Source organism: Amia ocellicauda, chromosome 11 (genome assembly GCF_036373705.1).
Source record: "Amia ocellicauda isolate fAmiCal2 chromosome 11, fAmiCal2.hap1, whole genome shotgun sequence".
Lineage (NCBI taxonomy): Eukaryota > Metazoa > Chordata > Actinopteri > Amiiformes > Amiidae > Amia > Amia ocellicauda.
Window position 1 is genome coordinate 31285198 of NC_089860.1, and position 13088 is coordinate 31298285.

Sequence of the window (13088 nt, forward strand, 5' to 3'; positions counted from 1 at the left end):
AAATACATCTGTATGAGAGTCCACTGAGGAATTCATTGTATTGTAGTTTTATATAATTGTATAGTATTATTATTAAACTAGTTATACTACTAAATCCAATTTAAACAACGTGTTAATGGTCATTTTTATGGTCATTTGATCTACTCGTTTCGATGGACTGATTACAAAAGAATCACAAAAACAGTTGTATTATTGTGATTTTAAATTGTATTTTCTATTATTTTCTTTCATTGTTTCATTATTCAGTACGAGACATGTAATGCACACAGTTCTGTCAAATATTAACATACAGAACTGAACTCGGCCCCTTAGTCTTCCAATACTGTCTACTTTTTCTGATAATGAATTGTCTTCCATATTTCATACTTTATGACTTCTTAAGTATCCTCTGTGCTTCCTCGACAGAATGCATCAATATTTGTGAGACTAAATGAATCGCACAGCCTTCAATGCATAATTCTGCAACTGTGGACTTCCCGGCATTGCTTTCTGTCAACAGTTCTTTCACATAAGTGCTTCAGAAGCTAAGTTGTGAAGAATCGGTTTCATCGTGTGCCAGTGTGGGGGTTTGGAGTCAGGAAGGCCAACACAAATACGGGAATCTCATCACTAGTCATTATTTTGGTTAGGAATCATCAGTTTGTATTTTTTGACTGCCACTTTATTAATATGTATAACTGTATATCAGAATGTATAGTACTAATAGTGTTCTTAACCTCACACATACCCTCGACTATTCTTCATAAACTGTTACTGTACAGTACATTGTTCAGTGGGTGTACCATGGTCTAACCATGTTGTACAACAGTTTTAACAATGTTATCCATGGTTTGTCCAGGCACGTCACACTACATTTTCATATAGGTTTTGATTGGGGTTCAGGATTTTAAATAGTCAAATCAAACCCACCGAAGTCTCAGCCGTCCCTCACCTGTCTGGGTGTGAGTTAGGAAAGACAGTGGAAATGATTCAGGCTGCTCCTGCTCTTATGCTTTCCAGGGCATCGGCCATACAGTGGGCACTAATATTCTGTTCACGCCTATCATTTTAACACCCCTTGATTTAAATTCTCTTGTGTTCAATATAATCAGGCATTATGCCAGGAAATTTAGTTTTTTCAACATTACATTCCCGCTGACAGCTGTCGGAACAATTGTGAACAGGATCCCTGTCTTTCTGTGTTTTCCTTGGTGCTGGTAGAGTCTTATTATTATTTATAATTTTGGCAAGATATACCAGGGACTCAATCATAGATATGAAACATGAAAAGCAAAGGGCCTCTGGTTATCTATGAAATACCTACAATTGAAGCATTTAAAAAAAAAAAATACCATGGGAATCTGATAAAGTTAACCAGTCATGTAAAACCTTGGATACCTGCAGCTCCTAAAATTTGCCTTTTATGAGGTAAATTATTAACTTCTTTGGGAATCAAAATATTGAATACCTTGTTCATTCTTTTACTAAGTCTAACAAGTTACAGAAACACCTGCCTTTTATGTTATGTTATGCTTATGTTAAATAGTCCCAGACCATGGGCGTCGCTATAGACCGCTTTTACTTGGGAACGTGCCCAAATCTGGGAAATGTGTAGTGCAGGGGTATCAGTAGACACCCGCGGGCCAAATCCGGCCAAATCCGGACAGAATATTTTAAATTAACTTATTATCATGATTTTGTTTTGTTTTTGTAATGTATGTATTGTTACGGAGGTTTGCTGCACTCAGGGCTTGTTATTGTGTGGAACCCAGTAGCAGCTCTTCCTGGTTATTAGCAGATAGGATGTGATGTATTAATACGCATGTCTGTAGAGCCCGGGTCCAGTGAGTTGACTGCGCGCAGGTTGGCGGTTCGGGCGGCTCGGTACTGTCTGGACTGGGGCAGGAGCGACACTTTATACTCGTCAAAAACACAGGTATTTGCTTTGAGTTACTGATTTCTATAAATAAACAGCTAAACTGCGGATCGTTTGACATTTCAACCTCGCCTCCAAAATATAAAAGTGCGCATCTTAATGTAAGTGTGGACCTTAACTATACCTTGACCAAGTAATTTGGACCCTGACAGAGTAATTGACTAGCCCTGGTGTAGTGCATTGTGTTGCACGCTTCTTGCACGCAGCAGGCTTTCAAGAATAAAAAGCAATGTGAGTAATGGGGGCCTGTGCCCCAGTAGAGCTTTATGTCCAGCAACGCCCATCCTAGACTGCTCTTTTTTCAAATCTTGTCATGGTGTCTTACTTGAGTTATGTTATTAATTCCTTCCTTCTTCCAAATCCTGAAAATTGGGGTTGTGGGGGAAATCGCAGATGCCTTTTGACACCTGGCACTTTACATAGCACTTGCTTTGTCTCAAGGAGCACAAAGTGGCAGCGGTGGGACCTGGCAGTTCACCTGGCAATTCCAGATTGGTTGAAAATGGGAAACATATTTGTAGATTTGTTTCTATCAATGATTGTTGGATTAGCAATGTTAGTAACAACGCTAAATCTGTGGCAGAAGGCATTTAGTTGCACATCACAGTTTAATTGTAGCTGCTTAACACTATTTCTTAAATAATTGAACACTATAAACTGACAACTGTGGGTCTCCTGGCAAGTTCTGTTCAGAGATGTGCTTTTTGCATATTTATAAATCATCCAGAACAGAGCTTCAGTATTTGGAAAAGTACAAAAGAACAGAAGCTTTGATCGTATTACATAGCTGGTGGGTTAGTGATCATATTGAAAGTTTCTGAGAAAATTGACTTTAAGACCTTGAAGAGGTTTACTCTGTAAAATAAAATAAAAAGCCTTTTCAGTTTTATTTATTTATTTATTTATGTATGTATGTATGTATGTATGTATTTATTTATTTATTTTTATTTCCAGCATTTAAAGGAATAGTGGAGTTGTTGCATTAGTGGTAACTTGGTAGTTATCTGGCACTAGATGTATAAAAAAAATATTGAATTCATCATGAATTTATACAAAGAGATAATGAATGGTTAAGGTAGCTTGCTGCAAGATCACATGTGCCACTTTTCTTAATTGTCAAGCAAATCAATCATCAATTAATACATACAACTATGACAATTACCATGCTATTTTAGATGTGGAGTAAATGTATATTATATGGTTTCCTGTGTATATGGTTGGCAAAGACTGATGAATATGACTTAATTATTTGATGGAAATAAATAAGCTTATTTACATAGCATTGATGAACAAGCTGAGGGAAATACAGTCAAGATAGCTGACCCCACCATACGAACTGACAGGCTCCTAGAGTAGCTCAAGATTTAGCAACTGTTATTTACAATGAGATCACACAGCACTGGAAGAAGTGATGATATATATATATATATAGACTGGGGGAGTAGCAATCATTATAGTAGTAGCAATGGACATACAAAAAGATGTAAACAGAAAAAAACCCCATTCCAGATTAAATTTTAAAACAAGTTCAAAGTACTGCAGGCAGGTAACATGAATGCACATTATACACAACACGTGCAGGGTACTGAGCTTGAAAAACCAACATATGGAATGGATTTAGATGTTAACAATGATATTGTGTTCTTCTAGGCAGTGTGGAAACGCATTAGAAGAGGCTAACTAAATGCCTGAATAACAATGGAAAGTATAGGATTTAAATCAAAGAAAGGGAGATGGTGACACAGATTTGCTCACTGGCCCAGTTAGGTTTCTGATTGAATGATAATCTTGACCAGGTATTTGTGGCTTAAGAAACCATAAATAAGCAGAGGAGGGAGGGAGAGGGAGGGAGAGAGAGTGAGAGAGCGAGAGTTTCTGTTTGTGTGTGGGCACTCTTTCAACTCTGCAAGGTTAGGATGTAGGGTTTATTTTGTTATTCACGGGAGTGCAGCACACGTGTATTGAAGTGGGATTGTGCATTGTAAATGAGCGTGGTCACCACCAGAATCCAGTATTTTATGCTACATTTTTGGAAAGAAAGGGCAGATGCACTGTGTACGTGAGGGGGTGTGCCAGTGGCGAAAGGATGAGAGCTATTTGCCGAGAATACAAGAGCGTGCTCATTACTGAAGCCCAAAGGGAATGAGATAAGATTGTTGGTGCCGATGGACTGAGATGTTGTACAAGGGTAAAAGACACAGCTGATTTAATACTACATAACATTAAAAGGGGTATGAAAGCAGGTAATGTCCAAAGGCTCTGTTTTTTTATCATTATTGTTTAGTAAGTCCCTAGGATGCTATTGCTAAAGATGGAAGTCACATCATAAAGGCTGTGGAAGCAAAGTTATTGTTCATACAGAGCGTGGGGCTGGAGGCAAGAGCTGGAACATTTACAGTCTTCCATACTAAAGTGAATAATTTGGTTAATTATAGGGGAAGTGTGAGTTTAACCCTTTTGTATGTTTTATTTTCCGCCTTTCCTCTGTGCTCTCATGTTCCCCATACCGATTATTTGTGGCGCACTGTGACCGTTCAGGCATGCTTTGTTTCTCTGGATAGCACAGGTCCCCTGAAAATGTTTTAATTAAACAGCCACACGGGCTTCACCCTAGCAGCTGTAGGATTAACGTTAAACCCAAAGGCAGGTTACTCTAATAGCTTAGTCTTAATTACTAAACGTATCTACTGGCTGTGGAAAGAATGATTGCAGCTTTACATGCATTGCCTTTCTGGATACTTAGTGGGATGTGCCTTTTTTAAAGCATGCATCTTTTGTTGGCTGTAATCACCATAAATTCAATGTGACTGTAATGCTGTGTGTTGTTCAGTCATGACTATGCAGCAAATAAACTGTAGTCTACGAGCTACTGAAAACAATCCATGCAAATTAATGTTTAATTGTCAGCTATGTGTGCAGTAGAGACAGCCTATGCTATTGTAACAGAAGTAACAGGAAAAGGTTCTCTTCCTTGGATAGTATTGGGTAATATGCTATTTATAGGTGTAATTAGTTATAGTCTGCCCGTACATACGGTGAAAATCCGGTTGACTTTTTACAATTTTATGGGTACACCTTCTAATATGATAAGCTACCAGTGTCACAAAGTCAATTATCGCCTACATTCACTATGGGACAGACCACATCCATGAAAACTGCTTCCACAAAAACTTAAGTTACCCATTTCTTTTCACAAACTGCAGGGTGATCATGACATGGCTGGGACAGTCAAAGACCTCCAAGATGAAGTACAAATTAACAACTGCAGTACACCCATGATCCCCCAGCTTACTCCATCCCACCCAAACCTCAATGCCACTGGGCCAGTTGTGTACAGCCCCCTGGGAGCTCCCAACAACAACCGGCCTGGGGCTTGTCTTGAATTTGACCTGGTAACTGCTAGACTGTAGTCCTGCACTTAGGCAAGCAGACAAATCACTGGAGTGCCTTTTCTCACTAATTTTTAATGTAATTTTGTCTACTTCACCGTGTCTCAGCAAGGAAATGCATGCTAAATACTCTGGGGACAATGCTCTTTCACGTCCACTTTCAATTTTTTGTTATGTTTCCTTTTAGTGAGCATTCTTGTCTCCTTTCTCATTTGACCAGTGTCCGGTGGAGTTTGAGTCAATTCAGTTCAGTTCAGATGTATTTTTATTAAATGCTACTCTCTGTATTCCTTGAAGCACTTTGCAGAAAGGAAAGAACAAGTAATTACTGCTACCCTACTGCTAATTGTAAGTAATTTTGTGTGAATTTCAGCGTAACTCATGAATACTAAATAACAATTGTTTATTATGAGAGAAAATATTAGTTGTTGCAAGTGGGGGCTGTAAATATGTTTTTTAAAATTAAAATAAATACATAAAAATTATGACATCACAATGTTAAATAAGCAAACAATATTCAATATATATATATTTTAAGATTAGAACTATATATTTACTGCAGTAAAGAATTAAGAATGTGTGTGTCCCTGCTGATCTGGAAAAGCTCCTCTGGTTTGATGTGGTCGATGCCTTTCATGATTTTGAAGACTTGGATCAAGTCCCCACGTAGTCTCCTCTGTTCCAGGGTGAAAAGGTTCAGTTCCTCAGTCTCTCAGTAGGACATTCCCTTCAGACCTGGAATAAGTCTGGTTGCTTTCCTCTGAACTGCCTCTAGAGCAGCGATGTCTTTCTTGAAGTGTGGAGCCCAGAACTGCCCACAGTATCCAGATGAGCTCTAACTAGTGCATTGTACAGTCTGAACATCACTGCCCTTGTTCTCAATTCTACACTTTTGACAATATACCCCAGCATCCTGTTTGCCTTTTTTATTGCTTCCCCACATTGTTTGGATGAGGAAAAGCATGAGTCCACATAGACTCCTAGGCCTTTCTCATGTGTTACTTCTTCCAGATCCATTTCTCCCATAGTGTAATTATAGTGGACATTTGTATTACTGTATGTAATAATTTGCACTTGTCCAAATTGAGAAGGAAAAAAAAACGAACCTCCCCGTCGGGGAATCGAACCCCGGTCTTCCGCGTGACAGGCGGAGATACTGTCCACTATACTAACGAGGATGTGGTTGTTCACATTAAGGATCGGAAGGTTTACATAGGGTGCATTAACTTTATAATATTTAAGAGGATATCAGTTTTCTCAGAAATATACATATTTACATGACTATTATTCATTATTCTACATTAAAGCAATTCCTTTGGTACATCGCGAGTTACATTGTAGCTATTAAACCGAAAGGTTCCAAGATTTGTTGAGGGTCACGTCAGATACATTAACTAGGCGGGCTTAAGGCGATACCTGCCGTCTGATTGGCTAAAATAATTCCTCAACAGTCAACTATTGGCTAGCAGTTTAGTCACAAACATTGCGTCTCCGTACGAATCATTCATACTGGTGGGCAGAGAGGAGATAATCCGGATGTTTTCATCTGAAACGTTTGATTGAACCGAACCGTTGGCTGCAACTGCAGTTTTTTAAAGTATGAGATGACGGCTTGTGCTGGGATTTACTGAAGAGCAGTGCACAACCGCTGTACTGACTTTGATTTGTGCCAGGAGAACAAGACAACAGGTAAAACTGTGGGCTACAGATGCATTCACAGAGGCCGAGTGACGTCATTCTACCCTTGTCTTTCAAACCTACACTACATACAGCCCCCTGCCCCGCACATATTTTACTTGTCCTAGCACCGCTCTGCGACAGGTATGCTATTGCACTCAAATCGCTCAATTGGAAAATATATTTACTCTCAGTATGGTTAAATGCCAACAAAACATCCCTGACACACATCCATGCATTGTGCAGGGGAGCTGATGTCTCGGTTGCATCTGAACGCGTGCTATATGGGCTAGCTGTTTCTGTAAATAAAACCTGTTTATTTGCATTGGCAATGTTAATGTTGGATGTATTATCAAGTACCTAACCTAGTGCTTTGTGCCCCTGCGCTAGTTTTCAAATGCAGCCCCTTTCTACTAGTAACATACATTCATGTTTTGATGTTGATTTGTTATATCTTTTAAATAATAGTAATTAAAAACGAATTATATGTAATTGTATATGCATTTCTCTTACTTTTAAGAAGCAATGTCTGTGGCATTATACATTTCTTGAAATCCAAAGTCTATCCTTTACTGTGAACAAAACAACTTTTTGTGCATAGGGAACATACTTGTGCACTCTGCTGTACACCTCTGGAAAACATAAAAGTTCAAGTTCTGTACTATACAAAATACTGGAACTGGTTAGGGAACCATTAATTAATGTCAGTAATGCACAGTCCCCTTGTTTAATGACACTGCTGCTGATGAATCTAACTCAATTTATCTCAACAGGTTTGAACACAGAACGCGAGAAAGAAGTGTCATGGAGTCCAGTGGAGAAAATCATTTGGTTCAGCAGGAAATCTGTGTGAAAGATGAAATGCCAGGAGGTGATGTTCTTCATGCAGAAAGGCAAAGCTCTCAAGGCGGGGGCTCTAAGTATGCAATGGCGGGGATTCGGCTCTCATCCACTGAGGAACAACAGCCCATCACTCACGGGAAGGATCTCAAGTCTGAGTGTGAGATCAAGACAGAGCAGCAGAACTACCCTGTCTGCTTCAACTCCCCGTCTCCCCAGGGGACCCCTTCACCCTCTTGTCTGGCTGTAATTTGTAAGTACAAGTATAATGATTGTAGTGGTTTGCAAATCCACATACACTGTCTGCTAGGAGAAGTCACAGTTTATGAATGTTTTCAGCATCTCAGTCTCTGTGTTCCCACATTTACTCCTAATCACGTTATTTTGGGAAGTTTCCTTGTTCTTTTTTTAAACTTTTCTGTCTACCTGCATTACTGCAATGTGTTTCAGATGAGGTGTCTGGTGAGACCAGTGCCTCAGTTTCCAGACTATATTTACAGCAAACCCTAAACCAGTAATAAGTTGGGCTAAACAGAATGATATTAGTAATTCATGAATGGATTTAAATTGTGCATTTACTAAATCACCTTTTCCATCTTCAAAACAATCCCCAAACCTTATTAACTGCACCACCTTCATCTCTTACTGTGGGCACTATATATAATCCGTTTGTCTTCTCACTTAGTGTTATCTTACAGTGCTGGAAATTAGAATATGATTTTGTATTGCTATGTAGAACACTTATCAAATGTTCTCTAAGAGATTTTGTAAGATGTGTTTTTGTTCAGTCTCGTTGTGTGTTCCTCTGGGATTGACCTGGCACACATCCATTCTCAACCAAAGTGTAAATCTTTCGTTAAATGAATATTTATTGGTGAATATGAAGTAGTGGTTTTGCTCATTTTTATATTTTGTGTATTCTCATACCGGGGATTTAAGAGAGTAGTTCTATATAAGCTGATTGACTCCGTAAGCTTTTGCTATTGCTGAATTTGATACATATTTATAGGCAAGGTGAGTGTGTGCATGAATATATATTTGGACAAGGAAATGAGCATGGAAAGTTTACCATATTGGTGTCATATCCTAAAACTAGTCACCTTCAGGAGGATATGCACTTCAGACTTGCTTAGGTAAGTGTTATAATTCCAATTATACCCTATAAAAAAACATGCAAACAAATAGACTGCTATTCTGACACTCCTTCTCTGCTCTCTCCTGCTGCAGTGGCCGTGAAACAAGAGACCTCTTCAGATCTTCTCAAGGAGAGAGAGCGCGACCTGGAAAATCACAGCAGCAGACAACGAGAAGACGTCTGCGGTGATCTGAAAATGGAAGACGGCATTATGACGCAGCCGAGCGCGGTCTCGTCCAGTGTTCAGCATGGGCCCAACAGGAGCGCTAGCAACACACAGACTGGATCATCAGCATCGACTGGCTCTACTGTGAAAGCTAAGACTTCCCCCACCCGGGCTGCAGGAGGGAAGGGAGCTGTGCAGAATGTATACGGTTGTGACCGGTGTGACAAGAGTTTCAGTCGGTTGGGGACTCTCAGGGCACACCAGCGCGCACACCGGGAAAAAGTCCCTCTGGTCTGCTCCGACTGTGGCAAGACCTTCCGGGACTCCGCCAAACTGAAGATCCACCGGCGCATTCACACCGGCGAAGCGCCCTACCGCTGTGGCGAGTGCGGGAAGTGCTTCAAGGAGTCAGGGACGCTTACCAAGCACCGGCGCGTGCACACAGGGGAGACGCCCTACAGCTGCCCCACCTGCAGCAAGACTTTTAGCATCCTGGCCACTCTACGGCGGCACCAGCGCATCCACACTGGCGAGAACCCCTACAGCTGCCAGCAGTGCAGCCGCAGCTTCCGGGACTCGGGCAGTCTGCGCACCCACGAGCGCGTCCACACGGGCCAGACGCCCTACCACTGCGACACCTGCGGCAAGGGCTTCAGCCAGCTCGGCACGCTGAAGAAGCACCTGCGCACCCACACCGGGGAGCAGCCCTACCACTGCACCTTCTGCGGCAAGACCTTCAGCATCTCCGAGACGCTCAAGCGGCACCTGCGCATCCACACCGGCGAGAGGCCCTTCGGCTGCACTGTGTGCGGTAAGGGCTTCCGGGAGTCTGGCAGTCTGCGCAAGCACCAGCGCATCCACACCGGGGAGGCGCCCTACCACTGCTCCCAGTGCGGCCAGAGCTTCCGCGAGTCGGGCAAGCTGAAGATCCACCAGCGCATCCACACCGGGGAGACGCCCTACCACTGCTCGGTGTGCGGGAAGAGCTTCAGCCTGTCCGGCACGCTCAAGATCCACCAGCGCATCCACTCTGGCGAGACCCCTTACACGTGTGCCGTGTGCTCCCGGAGCTTCAGCCGGCTGGGGGCCTTCAGGAAGCATGAGCGCATCCATACGGGGGAGAAGCCTTACCTGTGCTCCCTGTGCGGCAAGGGCTTCAGGGAGTCAGGCAGCCTGAAGAAACACCTGAGGGTGCACTCCGGGGAGACGCCGTATCACTGCGCCGCCTGTGGGAAGAACTTCAGTGAGCTGGGAAACCTGAAGAAGCACCAGCGCGTCCACACGGGGGAGCGGCCGTACCACTGCGCCCGCTGCGGCAAGACTTTTGTCTACTCCGGCCAGATCAAGACACACGCCTGCAAAGCTCCTAAGACTGCCTCGGACAATAAAGACACTCAAATTAAACCTACAGATTCATGAAACCTTTACTGGTTGTGAAATTCACTGAATAATCCTCAAGGGCAGTATACTGTTAAAAAAAAAAAATCTACGTAAGCTTTATTTACTTGTTGTTGTTGTTATTAATAATAATAATATTACTACTACTACTATTATTATTATTAAGATTAGACAGAGTGATTATGGGCACTACAAACCATGTATAATCCCTACTTCTACTGCCAGAGTCCCAGATCCTTGCATTGTTCGAAACACATGACCAGCTCCTTAATCATATAAAATAACAAAAAAAAATGTAAATATATATTTAAGATGAGGCTCTTGTGGACTGTGGTATTCAATATGCTATGCCCTGTGAAATCCAGTCCTTTTTGTATCATCCTAAAAGATCTTATCAGAAATGCACACACTTCACATCAAACCTAACAATAAAAGTGTGTTGCTGTTAGAACAGCGCTTTCTGCTTCCTGCTTATATACAGACGGGTGACAAAGGGAAAAATTAGTAAATGAGTGGAGGAACATAACGAATGCAGATGCCTCCAAACAGGTGTACTGCATGATACAATTAAGCAGTTAACATTGTATCATGCTCTGTGGCATGTATAAAAATGCTGAGCAGGCCCAGTTGACCTCGACTTTGGATCAAGATGGCAAGAGTGACTTTGAAAGAGGGGTCATTATTGGGGCACGAATGGCGGGAGCTTCAGTCACAAAGACTGCTCAACTGGGTTTGTGCATGTGTGGCGACACCGAGAGAATGGTACAGGCCTGACTGCTGGACCCCTAAAGTGAGGGGGTCTGGAGGCTCTGTTATGCAGTGGGGGGCATTTTCCTGGTATGGTTTGGGTCCACTTGTCCCCTTAGAGGGAAGGGTGCCTGCAAATCATTACAGAGTTATTCTGAGTGATCACCTTTTTCCTATGGTGACACATTTCCATCCTGATGGGAGTAGTCTCTTCCAGGATGACAATGCCCCATCCACAGGGCACGAGGGCTCACTGAATGTGTGATGAGTATGACAATGATGTGACTCATATGCTATGGCCTTTGCAGCCACCAAATCTCAACCCAATTGAACACCTCTGGGAAATTTTGGACCGACATGTTAGACAGCACTCTCCACCACCATCATCAAAACCCCAAATGAGGGAATATATTTTGGAAGAATAGTGTTCATCCCTCCAGTAGAGTCCAGAGACTCGTAGAATCTGTGCCAAGTGCCAAGACTATGGTCCCAGCTGCCTTGAGATCATTAACAAGATCCTCCCGTGTAGTTCTGGGCTGATTCCTCACCGTTCTCATGATCATTGAAACTCCACGAGGTGAGATCTTGCATGGAGCCCCAGACCGAGACTGACAGTTATTTTGTGTTTCTTCCATTTGCGAATAATCGCACCAACTGTTGTCACCTTCTCACCAAGCTGCTTGGCGATGGTCTTGTAGCCCATTCCAGCCTTGTGTAGGTCTACAGTCTTGTCCCTGACATCCTTGGACAGCTCTTTGGTCTCGGCCATGGTGGAGAGTTTGGAATCTGATTGATTGATTGCTTCTGTGGACAGGTGTCTTTTATACAGGTAATGAGCTGAGATTAGGAGCACTCCCTTTAAGAGAGAGCTCCTAATCTCAGCTCATTACCTGTATAAAAGACACCTGGGAGCCAGAAATCTTGCTGATTGATAGGGGATCAAATACTTATTTCCCTCATTAACATGCAAATCAATTTATAACTTTTTTGAAATGTGTTTTTCTGGATTTTTTTGTTGTTATTCTGTCTCTCACTGTTAAAATACAACTACCATTAAAATTATAGACTGATCATTTCTTTGTCAGTGGGCAAACGTACAAAATCAGCAGGGGATCAAATACTTTTTTCCCTCACTGTAAGTATAGACTATTGCTCAATCCGAAACTCAGCCCATTTCTATAACCTTTGTCAAGTTTTTGCTTTGGGGGAAATCTCACAGCTTTGGGGTTAGGGTTACAAAAGAACAACAAACATTTTATATAATGATTATGTAAGAAAAGTAATTATGTGTATTAGATGTTATGTAACTGTTGTTCATATAGATTAAAACAAATCATTTAAGTACAGTATTATTTGTTAAATAACAAAGATGAGAGATGCACATCCAAAAGCAATAGTTAATATTTCCCCCATTCCTTATAGAACCTAATAATAAGCATTAAATACATGGGGAAATAAAATACTGCACTCCTATGTTTATTCCTTGTTATTAAACTGAGCCTGCTTTGAAGGTTTTCCAACTTCATAGTTTACAGTTGGCAAGCTGCACACTTCTTTCATAATCATTAAAACAAATATGCTAGATTTGTTATAGCTACTTTGACTTTCATCTTTTGAATAGCAAGTTGTATTTCAAAGTTATTTGAATTTGGATAACTGCTTTTGATAACTTGGCGTTTGACTGTGTGCTGTGCTATACCTTGGAAATTTAAGATTGTAAATGGTTAAACTAACCTGCTGTTTTGAAAACCACTGTAATGGCACCTGTCTTTTGTAATTTGTTTTATTTATATATTTGTATTTAATTGAAACTGTAGCATC

At 41.5% G+C, this 13088-nt stretch overlaps 1 protein-coding gene and 1 non-coding gene across 2 annotated transcripts; one reads left to right on the forward strand and one right to left on the reverse strand.

Annotated features, from left to right (window-relative positions):
• Positions 1-6410: 6410 nt before the first annotated feature.
• trnad-guc (transfer RNA aspartic acid (anticodon GUC)) lies at positions 6411-6482 on the reverse strand. The gene has a single exon. It is a non-coding gene; the product is annotated as a tRNA-Asp (tRNA).
• A 321-nt stretch (positions 6483-6803) lies between these two features.
• Positions 6804-10678, forward strand: LOC136763427 (zinc finger protein 345). The gene is made up of 3 exons (XM_066717441.1): positions 6804-6993; positions 7755-8074; positions 9049-10678. The coding sequence occupies exons 2-3, from the start codon at positions 7786-7788 to the stop codon at positions 10539-10541; spliced, it is 1782 nt and encodes a 593-aa protein (XP_066573538.1). The 5' UTR covers positions 6804-6993; positions 7755-7785; the 3' UTR covers positions 10542-10678.
• Positions 10679-13088: the final 2410 nt, after the last annotated feature.